The 21,951-nt window shown below is 49.9% G+C and overlaps 1 protein-coding gene across 1 annotated transcript in view; it reads left to right on the forward strand.

The window, feature by feature from the left end:
• TMEM266 (transmembrane protein 266) overlaps positions 1-12,682 on the forward strand; it is a 72,820-nt gene extending 60,138 nt beyond the window's left edge. Inside the window, exons 9-10 of the mRNA XM_077780478.1 lie at positions 10,177-10,239; positions 11,541-12,682. Of these exons, the coding sequence (XP_077636604.1) occupies positions 10,177-10,239; positions 11,541-12,136 (659 nt within the window). The 3' untranslated portion in view covers positions 12,137-12,682. The remainder of the gene's footprint in view (positions 1-10,176; positions 10,240-11,540) is intronic.
• The last annotated feature ends 9,269 nt before the right edge of the window (positions 12,683-21,951 follow it).

Raw genomic sequence — 21,951 nt, forward strand, 5'->3', positions numbered from 1 at the left:
GCTGGGCTTAACTCTCAGCTTACTGTCTCACAGCTCTGGAGGCTGGCCATCTGAGATCAAGGTCTTCCGCAGGTTGGTTCCTCCCAAGGGCCGTGAGGGCCTCTCCCCTATCTTCTTGTGATTTGCTTATAATGCTTGGTGTTCCTTGGCTTCCTCTTCACCTGGCATTCTCCCTGTGTGTGTCTGTGCTCACATTTCCTTTTTTATAATCATACTGGGTTGGGGGCCCACCCTACTTCAGTATGACACCACCTTAACTAGTGACTTCTGCTACAGCCTCGTTTCCAAATGAAATCCATTCTGAGATACTGGGGGTTAGGCAATGTATGAATTTGGGGGAGACACAATGATTCACTGTCTAACAGGTGGCCTACAGACCTTTGATGATCTCGCTTTCTCAGCCTCAGCTCCTCGCACTGTCTTCACCTTCACTGTAGGCAAGGGAAACATCTTTTAGCTCTGTGTTCTCTGCAGCTATATGTCTTGGAGCTTTTCCACATGCTGATCACCGGCAGACCAGACCTGCCTGCCAAACTTTTCTTCCTCCTTAGAACCCATCTCCAAATGAGCTCCCAGCCACCACCCTCTCCCCTCTAGACTTTCATGAACTCCCACCAGGCCCTGTGTTGCTGTGAGCATTTATGCATGTATCCCCCCAAGACTTCTCCAGGGCCGCCCAGGCCTGGCCCTCAGCAGGCTCCCCATAGAGCTTGTTGCGTGAAATGCAATCTGCAAGTCTATAACTGATCAAAGAACAAAGGAAGGCTGGTTGCCACTTGAGCTCATGTGGGTCCCCGCAGTGCTCAGAGCTCAGGGGCCATCTGGCTAGCAGTCCACTCCAGAAACCCCTCTTGACTTTCAGCTCCCTAGGCTGATGTTTGTGGAATCCAGAATAAGACAATATAAGAATATTCTTTTTGCAAGTTCTTCTGGAACTCAGCAGCTTTTGCCCGGTTGTCTTGCTTCCCAAGGATGCGAGCTTCACAGCTCATCCCAGGATCTCTCTCGTTGATAAAGCAGAGTGAGCCAGAGGAGCAGCTACTGGGTAGCCAGCCTTCTTGCTCTGCCCACAGCGATGCTCCCAGCCCATCTCCAGGCTGCAGCTCACCTGGGGCTTGGGCCTGCCTGGCTCTGTTCTCTCTTCACGCATGCTCACCTGTAAACACCTGAGCTCAGGTGAGCACTTCCAAACAGCCACACGTTCTGTAGCACCTCTCTCTTGTCAGGATCCTTAGCTCTCTCGATCACAGCATGGTCATTATTTATTGTCCCTAAGCCAGTGACCTCCAGACCCTCAACACATGATGCCACATTTGGGCCCACAGGGAGTCAAGATCTGAGTTTGGAGAGTCTACAAGCAAACCAAGCCTTTGAAATAATCCCAAACATTCTAGGAGTCCTTGCCTCTCCATCCTGCTTCCTCTCTCTGCTGTCCCCATAGTGAGCAACTTCCAGGAGGGAAAGGAGAGAGGCAGAAAAGGAAAGCTGGGTCACACTTGAAGCCCAAATTTCAGGGTAAATTTGATCAGCTGTGTGTCACCAGCTGGGATGTCATGGAGTTTATGCTGACCCTCCTGGAAACTAGGGGGTGTCTGAACAAGGCACCCAGGCCTCCCATAAGGATGCCAAACATGCATCCCTGGGAGCAGCTGCAAATGCCCTGCCCGTCTGGTCCTGGAGCCCTGCTCTCCTTTATCTGTTCTGTGACACCCCTACCTCCCACCTCTCTAGACGCACACCTGCCCTACACCTGCCCCGGTCTATGCCGTACACAGTCCACTCCCCCCCAGGCTACTTCTGCCACTTCACTGCCAACTTCCAGAACCATCAGTAGCAAAGCCAACACCTCTGGGGCAGAGGGCAGAAGCTGGGGGCCAGCAAGCGGCATGTGTGATTCACAGCCTCCTATAGGCCAGCGAGACAGGGCATTTCCCCCAGCTGATTTCTCTCTGACCAGGAGCTGTGTCCAGGGAGGGATTTCTATGACATTAGAAATTATGGCCAGACAGGCTAGGGGTGCCCTGGGCTACTCTGGAGATGGAGAAAGGGCAGTGTTTGTTGCTAACAATGACCTTCAGGCCAGTGAGGGCTCCAAAGCTCACTGTGTCACAACAGTACACAGACAATCCAGGGATTAACCTGCAGAAATGGCAAGAAGTGACAGGAGCCTCTGGAGGGGGCCTTGCTCACTGCGGGAGGGTGGCCCGGGAGGGTGGCCCTGAAGGGTGGGAGTGCTGAGTGGTTCCTGCAGTCTCAACAGTTGCCGGCAGATCAGAGCCAGACTAACGCCGACCAGCTTCTGTTTAGACTTGCTCTGGCACAAATCATTTTTAAAACCCAGGCTGCAAAGTTCCAGGCTTTGGGGCCTGCCAAGTTCACAGTGCCCCTGTGTAGTCGTTAATATTTCCCTCCCAAATTTATTAGTCTTGAAACTCGCCCATAATTTATGAATTACAGCCACTGGTGGGAGTGCCACAACTTCGCTGTATATCATGGGAAACCTCTGCGTCCCTGTATGCTGCCCCAGCCCTCAAAGAAACCCCCACAGAGGTGCACCAACCCAGGAGGTCTGGGCCTTCCCTCTGCCAAGCAGCCGGCACCAGGGTTTGCCTTTAGGAGACTGGAGGCCTGTGTGCTACAGAGACAAGTTGGGGTTTCTGCCACTGCTGGCCCCCTCACGTGCGTGCCTAGTGGGGACACTGAGGCCCTGGGGCACCCCAGAGCTGTAGGACTAGACCAGGGAGGGCCTCACACAAAATAGTGAGACGGCTGACAGGGCAGAGGGCTAGGGTGATACAGAGGAAGGGGCATGAGTTTAAGACGCAGACCTGGGTTTGAATCTCAGCTCGGCCTTGAGATTCATATACATATGTTATATGTGTAATTGTGTATATGTGTAATAAATAATATATATATTAAAGAAGAAGATAAATATATAGATCTATATATAGATATCTCATATCTATATAGATATAGATATCTCATCTTCTTTAATCATTCACCATTGGGCACTTATGTTGTTTCCATGTATTGGCTGTTATAAATAATGCTGTAATGAACATGAGGGTGCATCTTTTCAAATTAGTGTTTTTGTTTACTTTGGGTAAATATCCAGGAGTGGAATTCTATGGTAGTTCTATTTTTTATTTTTTAAGAACCTCCATACTGTTTTCCACTGTGGCTATACAAATGTGCATTCCCACCAAAACTGTGCAAGTGTTCGCTTTTCTTGACATCCTTGCCAAAATTACCCTTTGTTTTTTTGCTAATAGCCATTCTAACAAGTATGAGGTGGTATCTCATTGTGGTTTCTAGTCCCCTGATGACAAGTGATGTTGAGCATCTTTTCATGTGTCTGTTGGGCATCTGTATGTGTTCTTTGGGTAAATGTATATTCAGATCCTCTGCCTGGCTTTTAATTGGTTTGGTTCTTTCTGCTGTTGACTTGTATGAGTACTTTATACATGGTGGATATTACCCCCTTATCATATATATGTCATATATATCTGTAGATATCTTCTCCTGTTCACTGGGCTCCCTTTTCATTTTGTTGATGGTTTCCTTTGCTGTGTGGAAGCTTTTTAGTTTGATGTAGTCCTACCTATTTTTACTTTTATTGCCCTTGCTTTTGGTGTCAAAAATCCAAAAACTCCCTGTCAAGACTGATGTCAAGGAGCTTACTACCTATGTTTTCTTTTAGGAGTTTTATGGTTTCAGGTCTCACATTTAAGCCTAATCTATTTTGAGTTCATTTTTGTGTATGGTGTAAAATAGTGATCCATTTTCATTATTTTTGCATGCGGCTGTCCAGTTTCCCTGAAACTATTATTAACACTGTTATTGAATATCCTTTCCCAATGATGTATTCTTGGCTCCCTCATCATAAATTAATTGGCCATATATGCATGGGTTTATTTTTGGACCTTCTGGCTTTTTGAACAAGAGACCCCACTATCATGCTGCTGGGCCTGACTCTGAGCCCCATTTTTTCCAGAATGAGAATAATAGCAGAAATACAACTTCTCTGCGAAGGATTGGGCTTTTGGTCCCAGGCACAGCTCTCGTGCATGGTACACAGCAGGTGCCCAGTGAATGTCAGTGCCTCCTTCTGTGAGGGCTGCCGAGTCAGGAAGCAGGAGCCCCGAACCACGAATCGAGGCTTCCCTATGGGCTTTGGGGCCCGTGTCTGCACAGGATGTATGGATGTGGGGTACTGGCACCCCTGCTCCACAGCACCCCCTCCCAGCCCCTCCAGGAGGCCCAGCTGACTCACGCATGCCCTTTCTCTCAACCTCTGCCTTGCCAGGCAGGTTGGGGCTTCACCCCAGGGGCAAACACACATAATGAGCGTTGCCATGGCCAGCACTCTAAGGGCTTTGGGAGGATTAGCCTGGATGCATTTGCAGAATGCTTACACCCCAGAAAGAAAGGCGCCAAGCAGCCAAGGGCAACTGCTGCAGCTGCCATAGAAGCCTCAAGGCTTTGGGGTTGGTAGGGAACATTGTGGGCCAGGGGATCAGAGATGTGAGGGACAGCCCAGGGCTAGACTTGACATTCATTATCTCAGTAAATCATACAGCTCCCCAGCAGGTTGTGTTTCTCATCCTCATTTCACCTGTGAGGAGGCTGAGGCTCAGAGTGCCTAGGGATTTGCCTGAGACCACAAGGCGGCTGTTTTGTCCTACAGCCTGTGTTTGTGCCCACCCTTCTTTCCAGCCCCTCCCCCCCTGGGGGAGGCAGCCAACTCAGTCCTCCCATGGGGTGGTTGCTCCATGGCCCTAGGGCTCTTTGGGGCCAAATCAAAACAAATTCTGGGGCAGGAGATTATTCTTAGGTGGAAGGTGGGCAGCCCCTCATGTAGAGGCAGAATAGTGGCCTGTTCCTGGCCACCAGGGTCTGTGCCTACCTCCCCCCCTTTTCCCCAAGCTCCCAGACATCCAATAGTCACTAGTCTCCCGGCAGGTACCAGGGACAGGGAGGGAGGCTGTGTGCTGAACAGTGAGAGAGCATCTCAGAGGGGGAGGTCCTGGGAGGTCCTGCGGGCCTCTGACCCAGACACAGTCATCTGTCCAGTCAACACTATTTATTGGAGGCTGGCCTATGCCAAGCCTCGTGCTACGTGCTAGAAAGACACTGAAGAAAATGTGGCCCCTGTGTGGGTTGGGACAGAACCCCAGCCCAAGTGGTCAGTTCTGGAGAAGGCTTGCTTGAAGCAGAGAGCAGGCGCGACCAGTGTCAGCATTGCTAGAGGAGTCCGGCAGGCCTCACTTTCAGATCTGTGTCTTAAAGCTCATTCTGAGGCTCTGTGTAGGTACAGGTTTGGAGCAGAGGGAGCAAATGCAGAATGGACAAACCTCCAGCAGCCACCTGAGCCCTAGGTTTTGTGTCAGGCATATTCATGCAGCTAGCCATCCCATTCATTAAACCCACAGACATGACAAGAGTCCAGAGGGGAAAGCATGACATCTGACCTATGGCTGGACCACAGGACCATAGCAGAGGACATCAGGGGTCCTTCAACTAGTCACAGACTTGGTAGGAGTTGGGTAAGGAAAGAGAAAGCACTGAAAAGTTCTGTTTGGGACATGTTGAGTCAGAGGTAGCTGGATGTCATTCAGGTGAAGTTGTCCAGTTAACCAGATCAGTCAAAAGTTCAGGAGAGACATCTGAACTACAGTTTACCTAGTCTAGGTGGCCTTTTTTCCAATGGTTTGGATGAAGATGTGGCATCCTCAGTCAACACTGAGCCTGGAGAATGATCTAATACCTTGGACTGAACCAACATTAAGAGTGCTCTAGGATGCCTGGGTGACTCTGTTGGTTAAGCATCCAGTTCTTGGTTTTGGCTCAGATCATGATCTCACAGTTTGTGGGTTTGAGCCCCACATTGGGCTCCATGCTGACAGTGTGGAGCCTGTTGGGGATTCTCTCTCTCCTCTCTCTCTGTGCCCCACCCTTTCTGCCCCTCCACTCTCTCAAAATAAATAAATAAGAGTCCTCCTCAGCAGGCAGCATCTCTGTACTGACATTTGCCTGGGATGAGAAGCAGGAATCCTCCGTGGGGGTTACACAGCCTAGTGTGGTAAAGGCTTGGCCTGGCCCCAGCTGCTGCAGAGAAGCCCTGGGCATCTCGTGAGTCAGTGGGGTAGGGTGGTTGCTGCACCCACTTGGAAGATGTCAGGCTGCATGAGGGGAGTGGTCCTGCCAGATCTTGGGAAGGACCAGTCTATTAAGCAATCCTGGCCTTGCAGGACAGTGGCCAGGATTAAAGGATCTTGGTGTGGGAAGTGCCACACCCAAGCTGTGGAGCTGTAGAGGCACAGTGGATGCTCCCTCCCTACCTCCTCCACCTATTTTGGTCAAGTCTGTAACCTGTAGTGAAGCCTTCAGAGTTGAAAGGCTGGAAAACTGGGGAGGGGTGGAAAATGGACAGTGGTTTCCCAGAGGAGACTTCTCAGGAGGGCCTTTTAAGTGTTGGATGGTCTGTCACATAGATGGTGAAGAGCACTGGCCTTAGCCTTGGTACCTGTGGAAGACAGGACCAGTAAGGCTTGATTAAATGGAGAGTGGCTGTTTGACCAAGGAATGGACATCCTGAGGAGACCCTGACTGGGCTCCTCAGAGGCCAGGCCTCCTGGCTTCAGTACCCGGCGCAGGGGCCAAATGAACCAGAAGCTGCCTGCAGCTGACTATTAGAGCTCCTCAACAAAGAGGTAGGCACTCCCTTGCCCAGGTGTGCAGGCCATGGAGGGTAGAGCCCCCATCAGGAGGTAGTGAAGTGATAGCCCTGATGCCCTCGGTCCCTTTCCACACTGCTCCCTCACCCCGGAAGGCTGTAGAGCTGGCAGAGGTTTTGGAGGCCATCTAGCCCAGCCATATCACAGTCTGCAACCTCACCAGCCCCTGGTGGTACAGATGAAGAAACTGAGGCCCAGAGAGGGGATGTGACCTGCTCAGGCTCTTGTGGCAGTGGCATGCACCAGGACAAGACCCAGGATGTGGGTTTTTGGTGTGTTTGTTTGTTTGTTTGAAATGAGATTTGTGGTTTCCCCTTTTTCTTACTGAATTTTTAATTGAAGTCTAGCTGACATACAATGTTACATTAGTTTCAAGTGTACATCAAGTGTACAAGTTTATTAGGCTGTGCTCACCACAAGTGTGGCCACCATCATTGACTACATCTCCCATGCTCTACCTTTCATTCCTGGGACTTATTCACTCCATAACCAGAACCCTATATCTCTCACTCCTCTTCAACCATTTTACCTATCCCACCACCACCTCCCATCTGGCAGCCATCAATCAATTCTCCATATGTATGGGTCTGTTTCTGTTTTTTGTTTATTTGTTCTTTGTTTTCTAGATTCCACATGCAAGTGAACTTATATGGTATTTGTCTTTCTCTGAGTTATTTAGCATAACACTGTCTAGGTCCATCCATGTTGCCTTAAATGGCATCATCTCATCCGTTTTTATGACTGAATTATATTTCTGTGTGTGTATGTGTGTGTGTGTGTGTGTGTGTGTGTACACCATATCTTCTTTATCCATTCGTCTATGCTTGGGTTGCTTCCACATCTTGGCTCTTGTAAATATGCTGCAATAAACACAGGGATGCAGATATCTTTTCAAATTCGTGTTTTAATTTTCTCTGGGTAAATATCCAGTAGTAGAATTCCACAGTCATTCTATTTTTAATTCTTTGAGCAATCTGCATACTGTTTCCCACTGTGGCTGCACCATTTGCATTCCCACTAGCAGCACAAGAAAGGGTTCCTTTTTCTCCACATCCTCTCCAGCACCTCTTGTTTCTTGTGTTGTTGAATTTAGCCCTTCTGACAGGTGTGAGGTAGTAGTATCATTGTAGTTTTGATTTGCATTTCCCTTATGACGAGTGATGCTGAGCATCTTTTCATATGTCTGTTGGCCATCTATATCTTCTTTGGAAAAATGTCTGTTCTGGTCCACTGCCCATTTTTTAATTGCTTTTTTTACTGTTGAGTTGTAGGAGTTCTTTATATATTTTGGATTTTATCCCTTTATCGAATATGATTTGCAGATAACTTCTCTCATTCAGTAGGGTGCCGTTTCATTTTGATGGTTTCCTTTGCTGTGAAGAAGCTTTTAGTTTGGTTTAGCCCAGTAATTCATTTTTTCTTTGTTTTCCTTGCCTTAGGAGAAAAATGTTGCTATGGCCAATGTCAGAGACATTGCTGCCTATATTCTCTTCTAGGGGTTTATGGTCTCAGGTCTCATATTTAATCCATTTTGAGTTTATTTTTGAGTATGGTGTAAGAAAGTGGCTCAGTTTCATTCTTCTACATGTAGCTGTTCATGTTGTTTTCTAGGGTCTGGGTTTTTCTTCATCACCCCAGGCCACCTCCTATGAATAACTCCCTTAGGATGAATTTTAGCCCAGTTCATAGTTCTGCCCTTGTCACAAGGCCCCTGCAGCCATGGCCCAAGGGAAGGGACCAGAACCTCCTGTCTGGCCCAATAGGCCTGGGGGGGGGGGCCCCCCCTCCGGTCATGCTTACCAGGAGCAGCCACACCACTTACCTCCCAGGGTGACCTGCAGGGCTAGACAGCATTTACAACATAAATTATGAAGAGCCATGGAGAATTGTATTACTGTCTGATTCTGAGGGAGCGTTGCTGGCTGATCCTGGGCCAGGGCCTAGAGCCAGCCTCGGGCCCCTCCCTCAGTTGAGGCATTAACGCAAAACACACCTCTCACCGCAGGCATTTAAAGATCAAAAGACACCAAAAAAGCTTCTAAGAGCCAGGTCTGCCTGTGCCCACAGCCTTCCAGCGTCAGGGCATTTTGGCCTTGCCAGTGATTTCAGGTGTGCCCATGAAGGCGACCATAGAAAGCATCTGGTCCACTCACCTGTAGACCATGGCTCCTAGGAGAAGCACCCAGGGGTGTGGACTCCCTCAGACTTCCATAGGAGAGGAAAGACTAGACTCCTGTGTGTTGAAAGCCTTCTGTGTGCCTGACCTCACTGGAGAAATCTGACATTCATTAGCTTCTTTAATCTTCTTAACAGATAAGTGAACAGAAGCTCAGAGAGGACCATTTAGCTAAAATATGGTGGGTTGAGGTTTGAAATCAGGTTTGATTCTGGTACACTTGTCGGACCCTAGGACCCAGGGAAGATCACAGTTGCTAACGGAGCAAACCTTGAGCTCAGCTGACAAGTTATCAAACTCCAATCCATGCCAGGTCCCTCCTAATTATCCCTTGACTCTAACTCTGATCACTCTCTTCTGTCCCATGAGGTATCGCTCCTCTCCCCAGGACCTTTCAGCCTCACCTGGGCTTGTCTCTGGTCTCCTTGCCTAAATTCTGGCACCTTCTGAACTACTCTCCCCACAACCTTGGGACTGAGTCACACCTGACCGCGTTCAAACTTTCCTGTGGGTCTTCACTGCCCTTGGAACAAGGCCAAGCTCCTTGGGAAGGCCTGTGGGCCTCCAGTCATCTGTTTGTCCTCTCATTCCTGAATTTCTCACCACTCCTCTCTCCCATTCCTTCTTCATTCCTATCAGGATCATGAACCAACTTTTCTTTGATCCCATGTCATCTCCTTTGACCTGAACAGCTTTATACCTTGTCATGCATTATTCATGCCACCTCATACTAGGTAGTAGGAAAGTGCAGCCCCTGGTCTGAACCCATAATGCATGCAAGACTAGGTCCTCAGATGGATGAGCCAAGGGGATGTCATCAGTGATCACACACTGGCTGTGTGTGGCCACTTATAGGGCTTTGAGATTTTGTATTGAGAATGGCATTTCTGGTCACCCAGAGAACCTCAGGTAGACTCAGACTTAGGCCATCCAGGCAGGGAAAGCCCTGAGAAACTGTTTCACACCCCTCATCTCAGAGATGGAGAAACTGAAGACAGAGAAGGAAAGGGCCCTGCCCATTTCATACGTCAAGCCAGATGCTTCATGACGACCTGGGTCTCTGATATCCATCTTGCCCAGCCCTGGGGCAGAGCCCCACTGAGGATTGGAAAGCAGCAGAAAGCTTCTGGGAGACAAAGGCCTCCTCTCATGGTGATGAGTAGGGGTGGGAGTACTGGGGGAGGAACATGAACTGGCCACAGCCTTTTCTTGGACTCTCTGGCGAGCCACCACACTCACCTTTCTCTGTCCTCCTCTGCGTAGATGCCGCAGTGAAAGATGACATGAACAGCTACATCAGTCAGTACTACAATGGGCCCAGCAGTGGTGAGTCTGTGTCTGGGGCCCATCTGCACGTACCAGAACCGTTGTGCGGCCCCATGCAACCCCTAATGTTGAGAGTGGGGACAACTTGGCCTGGAGTGCCCATCTCCTGGTGCCTGTGAACCATAACTGCAGGCAGAGTTTATGGTTTGAAGACCTGGAGCTTTAGCTCCCAGCCAAGTCCAGCACCCAGGCTATGGATGTCAAGGGTGGATACTCTGTATTACCAATGAGGGCTGCATGTGGGACCCTCATATGAAAGGGGGCTGGAGGCTAGAAATCTGAGTGATCTCAGCACCTCTCAACCTGAGCCCCTTTCAACATGATCATGATGGGGGTGAGGTAGTTGGGCTGGAGAAGCAGCAGGTATGGGGTATATTCTTGCTCCAGTTATGTTTCATTCTTGCACTTGAAAGAAGTCTCAGGGAGCCTAGTGGTTTTCACTTATGGGAAATTGTGTGACATGTTACATTGTGTGACATGTATAATGCATTGGTTATTTTTCTTCTCTACAATTTAGCCCCCTCAAGATCTCTTATCTCTTTCTTTTTTTCAAAGCTTCATTCAGTCTGCTGATTTCAAAGACCACCATCTCTAGCCCAGACCTCTCCCTCCAGGGCACCTACCCCACAGCTTTGGGGAGAGACCTGCCCTCACTGCACCTACTGTAATTTGGCCCGTGGATACTTTTCACTTAAAGACCTTCTGAAGTGTCCTCTGTCCTCCCCCTGCAATGCATCCTACAGGGATAAATCAGTCTTTTGAAGACACAGCTCTGATAATGTCACTCCTAGACTGGCCCCACTCCTAGACTGAATGACCCCCTGACCATGAAACCCAAATCCCTTGTCCTGGCACCTCATGCCTTCTGAGTTAGGATGTTGGCAAATAACCCCAACATCTCTGTGGTTTAACTAAATCAACAGAGGTCCGTAGCAGATTAGCCAGGTACTCTGCTCCCAGGTTGTCCTCTTTCCTTCAGCACTAGTGGGCAGAACATCTACCATCCATTCTAGAACACTGCTGACTGCTGGGCAGAGCGCAGCCGTTTCTGTAGATGCCACAGATCAGTTCTCACAGATGACTGACCAGTGCATGTCCTGTGAACACGAGTTTACCAAGATGAGGGCAGGGCAGCAAACATTGGGGAATTGGACCACAGACCAAGCCCTCCCCCCCATGCCCCAGCAGAGCCCAGGCACACCCACTGTCCACCATTTATTTGGGTCAGAGCCACCCGCACCAGGGCCCACAGAGATGTGGCAGAGGGAGACATGTGACTGGCATCCCCTCCTTTCTTGCAGACAGTGGTGTCCCAGAGCCAGCCATGTGCGTAGTCACCACAGCTGCCATCGATGTCCACCAGCCCAACATCTCCTCTGACCTCTTCTCAGTCGACATGCCCCTGAAGCTCAGCAGCAATGGCACCCGTGCCAGTGCCACCTCGGAGAGCGCCTCCCGCTCTGCTCGCAGCTCTGTCACCCGGGCCCAGAGTGACAGCAGCCAGACACTGGGCTCCTCCACAGACTGCAGCACTGCCCGTGAGGAGCCGTCCTCAGAGCCCAGCCCCTCTCCTCAGCCACTGCCTCCGCCACCCCAGCAGCAGATAGCAGAGGCCACGGTCCAGGACCTGCTGTCCTCCCTGTCAGAGGACCCCTGCCTGTCCCAGAGGGCCTTGGACCCAGCCCCTGTCACCTGGCCCAGCCCCACGGGCTCGGCCCAAACCAGCCCCGAGCTAGAGCACAGGGTAAGTCTTTTCAACCAGAAGAATCAGGAGGGCTTCACTGTCTTTCAAATCAAGCCTGTCATCCACTTCCAGCCTGCTGCACCCATGCTGGAGGAGAAGTTCAGATCTTTGGAATCCAAAGAGCAAAAGTTGCACAGGGTCCCTGAAGCCTAGAGCCTTCAGGTGGGCTGGGTGGGAGGAGGGCAGAGAGCTATCTGGATGCTCTCCTAGAGCCCAAAGGCCATCAGGGGCACCACGCAGGGCCCAGGAGTCCACCTGGCCTCCCTCAGGGTGCTGCCTGCCTCCAGGGAGGTGTCACCAGGCCAGGAGGCCACATGCCTCAGACCTCAAAGCCCAGAGCTGGCACATCCTCTGGCCCTGCTCAGGGGAGGGTGGTGCTCATGGCTGGGGTCTTTTTAAACCATTTTTACAAAAACCAGCCTGTGGCCCAGCTTCAGCAGGGTAGAGCGTAGGGGCAGCCCAGCCTCTTCCGTAGCCTTCGTTCCTGGCACCCACCCTGGACCCTTGGGAACAGCACTGTGAGCAGGGGCTTATCTAGCCCCACCCCCAACCCGTCTTTTCCGGGAATCCTGGGTGGAGCCGACCCAATCATACAAAGACCACCATCTGAGCCTATTTCATTCATCCTCATTCTCTCATTTGGCATGAGCATTTTCTGAGTCTTTTCCAGACCAGTCTCGTTTTCACCTTCATAGGACATAATGGGATGAATCTGGAGGTGGGTGGGAGGGTCATTGGGGGTGTGGGGGGACAGCTGTTTTCCAATCTTGGCTTTAATAATAAAAACCAACTGCACTGAGACTTCTGGGTGGCAGACATTTTCCTTTGCAATCGCTAGTCCAGGTGAAGAAGCCAAGTGGGTTTGGGTTGGCCTGGCCTGGTGGAAAGCCACCCAGGTAGGCCCAAGCCCCACCCAGCAGCTCTGAGGCCTCTACAGTATGGAAGAAGCCCTGGACCCCAGAAGTTCTCACACTGCCTGGCTGTGTGACTGCACCAGTCTCTTCCCACTCCTTCATCTCCCCACCAAAACAGAGCTCAGAATTTTGCCTTCCTTGCTGACAGTACCAGTTCCCACACCCAGTTCCCTGACCCAGGTCTCCATTCCTTGGGGACCTCAAACTCCAAAGGGCCACAACTGAGTGCAGTATCTTGCCTGAAGCTCGCTCTTCCTCCCAGGTTCCCAGCTGGGGCACCATCATCCACCCAGCTATTACCATGCATGGGCATCAGTGGCTCCCTCCTCATCCCTCACAAGCAGTCACGAATCCTGGCCATTCTGCCCTTCAGGGCACCTGCCCTAAACCCCCTCATAGCCTTGCTGAGGCCCAGGCACCGCCACGGGTTCCACATTCCACTAGTGGGTCCTCCCAGGCTGATGAGCCTGGTGGGTGTCTCCCTCACTGAAAAGCCTCCAAGGGATTCTGTGTTTATAACCGCTATGTTTTGTTTTAAATGCACACAAAAGAGAAGACTTAATTTCAAGGGCTCCCATTGCCCCAGTTGAACTGCTCAGCACGTTCACAGCCCCTTCTGCTTACCTGTCCCTCTGGCTCCCCTCCCAGCCTGTTCTTGGTCCCCTCCATCTTTAGGTGGTTCTCCCCGTCACCATCTTTAGGTGGTCCCTCACTATACGTCAGGGTGTCCTCAGGACTTCTGTGTCCCCGTGTGGATTCGTCATGACAGTACAGTGATCCCATGCCTGGGTCGGCATCTGCTTCCCTGCCTGCCTCCCCTTGGTCCTCAAAAACAGGGATCAGGCCTGCGTCCCATTAGAACCCCAGCACTGTGCATAAAAGGCCTCAAGCTTAGGCGGAGCCATTTGAGAAAGACCGCTAAACTGCCAGCTGTGACCACATGCAGGCAGAGAGTATCTGCTTGATTCCTGGGGAGATGAGCAGTGTCCAGTTGAGCCATTTGGGAGGGGTAATCGGAGGCGTTCTGGGTGACTGGCAGTGTCATTACAGCTTCCATTACTGAGCACTCTACTAGGGCCTCTACTGGAGCTCTTTTAATCCTTCCAAAGTCCTGTGAGGCCAGTACACTAGCCCCATTATACAGGTGGAAGAAACTGATGTTCACATAGGTTTAAGAGACCTTCCTGAGGTCAGACAGTAATAAGAGAGGCACTGAAACTGGAGCCCAAATCCACCTGCTAGTGTGTTAAGTGCTAGGGCTCCCAGCTTTCAGAGCTTTTAGAAGCAAAGTGGCACTCTCAACTTTTGTCACGTGATGGGTGGAGGGCATTACATGATTTATAACCTCTAGGGTAGGAGCTGTAGGGGTCTGTAATTAGTGGTCTGCACCTGCTGGACTAGAAACAGCTACTGTCCTCAGCCAGGCCCAGCTTGCTGAGCTCCCATCGCCCCAGCTCTTAGGCTGGTGCTGGCCACCCCAACAGGTGATGGAGCCTGCCCTGCACTGGAGACGAGACCCCCCTACTAGCCAGCACTCACCTCTGCTCTGGACTTCTGCTCTAGAGAAAACCACAGGACAGGGAGGAGAGCAGTGAGGTGAGATGCTAGGCAAGTGGCACCTGCTCTCTACTTGTTTCCCCATCTAGAAATGGGGTTTACAAAAGAGCTCTACTTTTGAAAGCTGATTTCTTAGAGAATTTACAAACTGCTGTGAGGTGATATTCTGCCTGAGCACTCAATGTTGGCTTCATGCCCGAACAGGCGGTACCAGTGTTAGAATTGCCCCATGGGCCAATTAAAACTGAGGACAAAGATACCAAGAGGAGGTCCTCACCTCTCAGAGGGCAGAGCCCACAGTCATAGCATTAGAGGGTACATGCAGATGGAGGAAGGGACAGGCATGGGGTGGAGCCCCAAGGCTTGGAATGCAGGAGGCAGAGAGTAAAAGCTCCCCTGGGTGCCATAGCCCAGAGTTATGGTTGGTGGGCAGCTGGGCGTCAGTGGAGATGGAGCCTGAGCACTCCCTGGGAGGTTTGCAGCTCTGGGGAATGGTTTCCCCTTACTCATCCACCCTTTCACAGAGCCCACTCTGGTGCTGTCGCAGAAGGGAGGAGAGCTTGGGTAACAGCCACTGTCTCTTATGAGCCAATGAGGGGGTGGTAACAATAATAGCTCCTATTTATTCACTTCCTGTTGTCACAGGTGCTCTCTGCAGTCTTCCCTCTTTATCACAGTCTGCAAAGTGGCATTATTTTCCTTGATTTCCAGAGGAGAAAACAGGCACCAAATGGTTGATTACATGACTTGCCCAAGGGCACACAGCTAAGTGGTAAACTAGTGGTAGGATTCAAACCCAGGTCTATCTTGGTCAGATGCCATGCTGGATATGCTGGAATGAGCTTCCTGGAATTAAACCGGTGTCAATAAGAGAGCAGGAGCTAGGGACACCTGGGTGGCTCAGTCAGTTACACCTCCCACTCTAGATTTCCATTCAGGTCGTCATCTCACTGTCTTGAGCTAGAGCTCCATGCTGGGCAAGGAGCCTGATTAAGATTCTCTCTCTCCCCCTACCCCTGTCCCTCCCCTGCTCACGCATGCTTGCGCTCTCTTCAAAAAGAAGGAAAAAGGGGGAGGGAAGGAGATAGAAATCAGGACTCAGCCCCCAGGCCATTCATCAGCCCACATGGCCCTCTTAGCCTGGAGGGATCAGCCTGCTGTGTCTGCAGAGCCAGCCTCCCTGCTCAGCCTTTCTGCTGGAGCTGGAGATGAGCCAATCTTGTGGCCAGGGTGCCACCCTGACGCGAGGACAAGGCTCAGAGCTAGCAGTGCTACTGGGCGGCTCACAGCGGGGCTGGGCCAGAGCCTTGAGACCTGGTTCCAAGTCCACCCAGGATGGGGAGCTGTACTGGCCCCCCTCCAGCCAGCCCAGTGCAAGGCATCTAACCCAAACCTTGGCTTTTCAGATCAAGTCCACAACTGGGGGGATTTTCTGCATGATCAGTGGCCTGGAATTCTCTTTAGTGTGGTGGGTATTCATTCCATTCATGACCCTCAGCTCAGGAACTCCTTTCTCGCTCCAAGACAGCTCCTGACTGAAGCTCTTGGTCTGGCGTTGCCTCCGTGCTCCTCTCTGGTGCAACTTCCTCATCTCTAAAGTGAAAGACTAAGAATGGAGCTCTACTCTCTGAGCTACGGAGAGCCTCAAATGAGATAAAGTCCAAGGAAGCTTTCTTAAAAGAGTTTCTTACTAACTAGTCAACAGAATACTGGTGTAGAGTTGCTTAACAAGGACATCCAACAACTTTAGGGGCTGGCATGGTTAACCCCAACTTTTGAATGGACTTCTCAAGGCTGGAGGGAAGTCAGGATCACTCCACCTCTATCTTTCACCTCAGGTGCTGTTATACATCTACTGTGTGTCAAAGCCCAGGCACTTGGATTCTCAGCCCAGTCCTGTTTCCAGTTAAATGGCTCCAAGTGAATCCCTGGACCGACTTCCTCCCCCTGTGCGACGGGAATAATAACTCCTGGCCTCCCTGCCCCCATGAGGGTTGCTGGGATAGCTAATGACATAATGGAAGGGAAAGCCCTTTGAGAATGTGTCAAGGGAGACACAAACAGAAACCATCCTTATGAATAATAGATGCCTGGGGTGTTTCACTGCCTGCCCATGTTCAGCACTTCTAGGGAGGGCTGTGCAGGAGATGCTCAGTTGTTTCATTTGCTGCAGCTGCCAGTGGGGTGTACGGAGGTATGTGGATGCTGACAGGGTGTGAGCCTGCCCCCCAGCCCCACGGCCGGCCAAGGCACTGTCTGCTCCTACGGAGCTCAGCCCTGCTCCCATATCCCCAGCAGTTCCTTTGTAAGTAATGCCTTGAAGTCACCCTGAGTTAGAGAGCACTGTTGTTCTTCAGACAGGAAGCACCTTATCTGCCTTCCTCCCCCTTCTCCAGTACAAGCTAAAAACCTGTTTTTCTGACATAAACTAAGGATATTTTTTCACTACAGTGCTGAAAAGTTTGGAATCGACTCCTGGTGAATAGTTCATTCAATTATCCAAATAAAATGATGGAACATTTGCTGCTGAATTTATTGCATGCTACCAAAGAGACCATGCTAGCATAATCTTATGCAGAGCCCTAGGCCACAGCATAGGGGAGCAGGCTGCCTATTCATCCTGAAACAGGCAAATGAAATTGACTACCCTGGAGATCAATCAGGGCATTAAACACTGTGATGAATGTGGAAGAATCCTTGTGTCTGAGATTTACGGGGCACCTTTCACCAAGCACTCTAGGAGCCTTCTCAACATCAATTACGCCTCATAACTAGGTAGGCTCACCTGTGTCTCCACTGCATAAAGAAGGGACATGGGGTTCTGGGACCTGGGTCTGCTAAATGTTGCAAAAGATAGCTAGTGTGCAGACCAGATCCAGATTCTAGCACAAAGACTCCTGCTTCCCTAAGCAAAGACTGGTTCAGAATGGAGGAATGCCAGGCTAGACAGGGACTCAGGGACTGGGGTCCAGAGTCCGTCATGTTCTTGGTGTTTCTGTTCTTTGCCTTTGCTGGGCCTTCTGCCTGGGATTCACTTCTTCATTGGTTCTTTTGACAGCTCCCTCTGAACTCGGCTCAGCTGTCTCATCTTGCTCCTCTCCACATCAGCCTGCCTCGGCCAGGCTGCATTCACTAGATATGTCCACCGTGATCCCAGAGAGAACAGGACACGTAGTTGAGAGTAGAATTTGGCCTAAGGTGACCATTTACTAGCCGTGAATCCTTGGGCAAATGTTTTAAGGTCTGTAGGTGTCAGTTTTCTCATCTGGAGAGTGGGGACCCCTAATGCACCTTGTGGGATTAGGAGGCAAGAATGAGGTGATATATGTAAAGGGCTCAGCAGAGCATCCTGGGCATAAAAAGCTCTCAAAAATATTTAGATTGTTTCCATCTACCTAAACTGAGATCTGCCAACATGTTCACAGATTAAAGCTTAAAGACAGCATGAAAGATGACCAAATTCAATCTGCCATTTTACAGATAATGAACATGAAGCCCAAAAGAAGGGATATGACCAGGTTGCCTCTGAGGAAGTAACAGAACCAGGTTAAGAACACAAGTGTCCCTGTGACCAGCCTACTCAGTGTTCAGTCCTCCTGAACTGTTTGGCCCTCAGGTCCCACACCCCAGTGTTCCCCATGCAACCCCACACTGGGAAAGAGAACAGCCCTCTGATCTGGAAGTGAGTGCAGAAAAAGTCAGTTAGGAAACCTGCCTTTAACCACATGACCAGGTGTGGGAGGCAAAGACGGAAACCCAGACAAGTGAAGCCTCACTAAGACCTGACCTCACACCATTCCAGGTACTGTAGAAAGTCAATGCCAGCTTACTTCTCAATAAATTCCCAGTTCCGCCAATGTTCCATGCTTCTAATGACAAGCTCACTTGTTTCAGGCAGTGCCAGCAAGAGAGAGTCCTGGAGAAGCTGGGAGATGTTGGGAGGCAGCCTGCTATGATGCTAGACTGCGCATCTCACTGACTGCGCCTCTCTGGTCAGTTACCTTTCAGCCCATTTGTTCATCTAGGAAGCAGAGATAATAATACCCACTTGGGGGAATTGTTGTATTAGAGAAGGATACATAATGTACTTAGTAGATTCTTAATAAATAATATTTGCCACAAATTCTGGTGTGTTCTAGTTTTACCATTTGCTTTGTGACCTGGGGCAAATCACCTTCTGAGAGCCTGATTTCTTCACCCTTTCCACCTCTAATGGAGTAACTTACATGAAAGTGTTTTATAAACCAACAGTTATCAGCAACTTTTCTTCACTTGTGCTCCCCACACAACATTTTTTAAAACCTAGGGCACTATGAGATTGTGGCAGTATATCACCCTATATGGGCTTTTTACAAGGTTATCAGTCAAACCTCCTTTAGCTCAGCAATAGCTAACCAAATCCATCTGTTGTAATCACGTGTTCTTTGGGTTTCCCAGCCTTTTAAAGCCCACTTTTATGTAGACCAAGACAAAAATCCCTTGTGAGAGACAGCGTGAAATGCAACCAAGCTGATCATCCCTTTCAGGAAGATAGCAAAGAGAGCACTTACAGTTGGAGTTATAAGCCCTCCAGCCCCGTATAGACACACCCAGGCTCCACTGGCAGCATGGCTCCCACACTATTCCAGGAGGAAGAGTCCCACTCTCTGCCAGCCTCGCCCACAGCACTGGACCCATTTCCACAGTCTCCAAGGACCCATTCTGTAACCAAAGAGCTTTCAGCCAAACCCATCTGGGGCATAAGGGCAGAGGATTCCTGCAACAGCCTCCCAAATCCTTCCATCTTCTCCTCCATCTATCCATCCTGAATACACTACCAGGTTAGATTATTCCCCTAGGTTAGGTTATGAGACTCTCAAAAAATGTCAATGGCTCCCTGCTGCTAGGAGGGTGCTTAAGACTTGCTCAGGTGGCAAGGCCTTAGGAAGTCAGATAGCACTTTGTGGAACATTCTTGATATATGGACATACATTTTAGGTTTTTTTTTTTTAACGTTTATTCATTTTTTTTATTTTTTTAATGTTTTATTTATTTTTAGGAGAGAGAGAGAGAGACAGACAGCGTGAGCAGGGGAGGGTCAGAGAGAGAGGGAATCACAGAATGAAACAGGCTCCAGGCTCTGAGCTGGCAGTCAGCACAGAGCCCGACGCGGGGCTCGAACCCACGAACTGCGAGATCATGACCTAAGCGAAAGTCGGTCGCTTAACCGACTAAGCCACTCAGGCGCCCCAGTTTATTCATTTTTTAGAGAGAGCACGAGCAGGGGAGGGGCAGAGAGGGAGACACAGAATATGAAATAGGCTCCAGGATCTGAGCTGTCAGGCCACCCAACTCTCAGGGGCTGTATAAGGTTAACCAAAGACTTCATAAAACTAGGGAGAAAATCAGAAAACACACACACACACACACACAAAGCTACCCCTAACAGGGGCTGTATAAGGTTAACCAAAGACTTCATAAAACTAGGGAGAAAATCAGAAAACACACACACACACACACACACAGAAAGCTACCCCTAACATCTGTCCCTACACTGCTTCCAGCTGCTGTTCTGGGTCCTCAAGCCTGAGAGTCATTAGGAGCTGACAGCTTGGTGTCCAATAAAACACAGGATAAAAAGAACATACCAAATTGCACTTTCTGGCATATATTATAGTTTTAACAATTTGCCTCCACCTCACACAGCTGCCTTTTCAAGGTAAACTCTAAGTAGGCACTTAGAGGGGCTTCTGAGGTGAATAAAATCCTGCTGGAGACATAAGCCCCGACCACCATCTCTCCTTCTCATCTAGGATCCTGAATGTGTGCCCTGCCCACCTGGCATCAAGCACTTAGCACCCTTTACCTGAGGTTACTGTGCAGCGAGTCTCCCTGTTCCTTGAGCCAAGGTGAGGCAGAAACCTACACTGGTGAAACCACAGCTCTGAAGCCAGACTTCCGGGTTTCAAATCCTGGCTCTCACATACAGGCTATCTGAATTTGGGCAGGTTATAGAACCTTGCTGGGCCGCAGCTCCCTCATCTGTAAAAACAGGGATAGTAATAGCATTTCTCCTACAGGGTGCTATGAGGACTGAAGGTTTAGTTTGTGGGAAGTGTTCCAGTGGTGGCTAGCATACAGGAAGCGTGGTACTTGATGCTGTTATGGAGGTGGGGCATGGTGGTCACGACAGCAGGAAACCCAAGACCAATCAGTTCCACTCTGAGGCTAGGAACCACGCAGATGTGCGACCTAGGACTGGTCCTCCCTGAGCCAGCACACCCTAGACTGGGGTCCCTCTGCACCTGTCATCTGTGCATCTCTCCTATCCCCAGGTACCAACAGGGTAAAGAGAGAGGGCCCTGAGCAAGGTCAGCTCCCCGAGAAAGAGCCTCAGACCTGTGGTCTTGGACAAGTCTTCATTTCTTCACTACTCTGCACTTCAGTGTCCTGCACTCAGCGCTGACATTCCAGCATGCTGTGCTTTGTTTTATTGCCATCTTCTCATCCTATTAGGTTCAAGAAGGTTAAAATGCCAGAGACCTTTAACTTCTATGTGTTTCACAGCAAGTGATTACGACACAAATCAGTTCAACTAGTTGGCTAGTTCAACTAGCCAAACCCCAGGCTGGCCACATAAAGGGACTGGTTGACAACCTCCGCCCATCCCCTCATGGACGACTGGGCACTTCCCATCCCCTCCCTGCCATGTCCTCATCCAGTCAGCAGGTCTGCTTCAGGCGCAGCTGTCTTCATTCTACTTGTCTATGGACTCCTGGCTTTTATGGGACCCCAGATAACTGCCTGCGCCTTCCTGCAGGATGGACCAGAGCCTCACTAGCCTGTTCTTGGGCCAGCACTCACACCAGCTTCTAGCGCCTGAGGCACTCTTGATCTCAGCTGTGCCCTAGGGCAGCAGAGTGAGAGTCCCAGAGGCAGCCTCACGAGTGGCCGTCTCACATGCCTGGCTGCTTTCTAAGAAAACCCAAAGGAAGCATCAGGAGGGCCAGAGAAAAGCCAAAGCATTCTCTGAGCAGGATTTTAAATATTTAGAACATCGAATTATCTGTTAGTGAAGGAGGCCATATTGTGTCAAAGCAGCCCCTCCTTCTTCATCCCCCACTCCTTTACAGACACCAAGTCCTATAAGCTGACAAAACTTTGAAATCAGATGGACAATTAAATTTAACTTAAGCCAAGGAAATGCATTCAGCAGAACCAGGTTTAAGTCAGATCCGCTTTTGTCATATTAGTTATGGTTTTCTGAAGACTGAAGTATATTTAAATAATATTCATGCTTTGTGGCCATGCTTTTTAAACTGAATTTCCCAATCTAGCTCCCTTCTCTCAACAACTATATTAAGATGATTAGTCTGGTGGGAACATCTGTGTTTACAATCTTGCATAAAACAGAGTCCTCCATGAACAAGGCAGGCAAAGAAAAATAAATTTTTACTCCTTAAGTTTTCTTTCTTTACAAAACTAGGCATATTTCTAGTAGTTCTAAAGCTGCGGAAA

Source organism: Crocuta crocuta, unplaced genomic scaffold, assembly GCF_008692635.1.
Source record: "Crocuta crocuta isolate KB4526 unplaced genomic scaffold, BGI_CrCroc_1.0 scaffold310, whole genome shotgun sequence".
Lineage (NCBI taxonomy): Eukaryota > Metazoa > Chordata > Mammalia > Carnivora > Hyaenidae > Crocuta > Crocuta crocuta.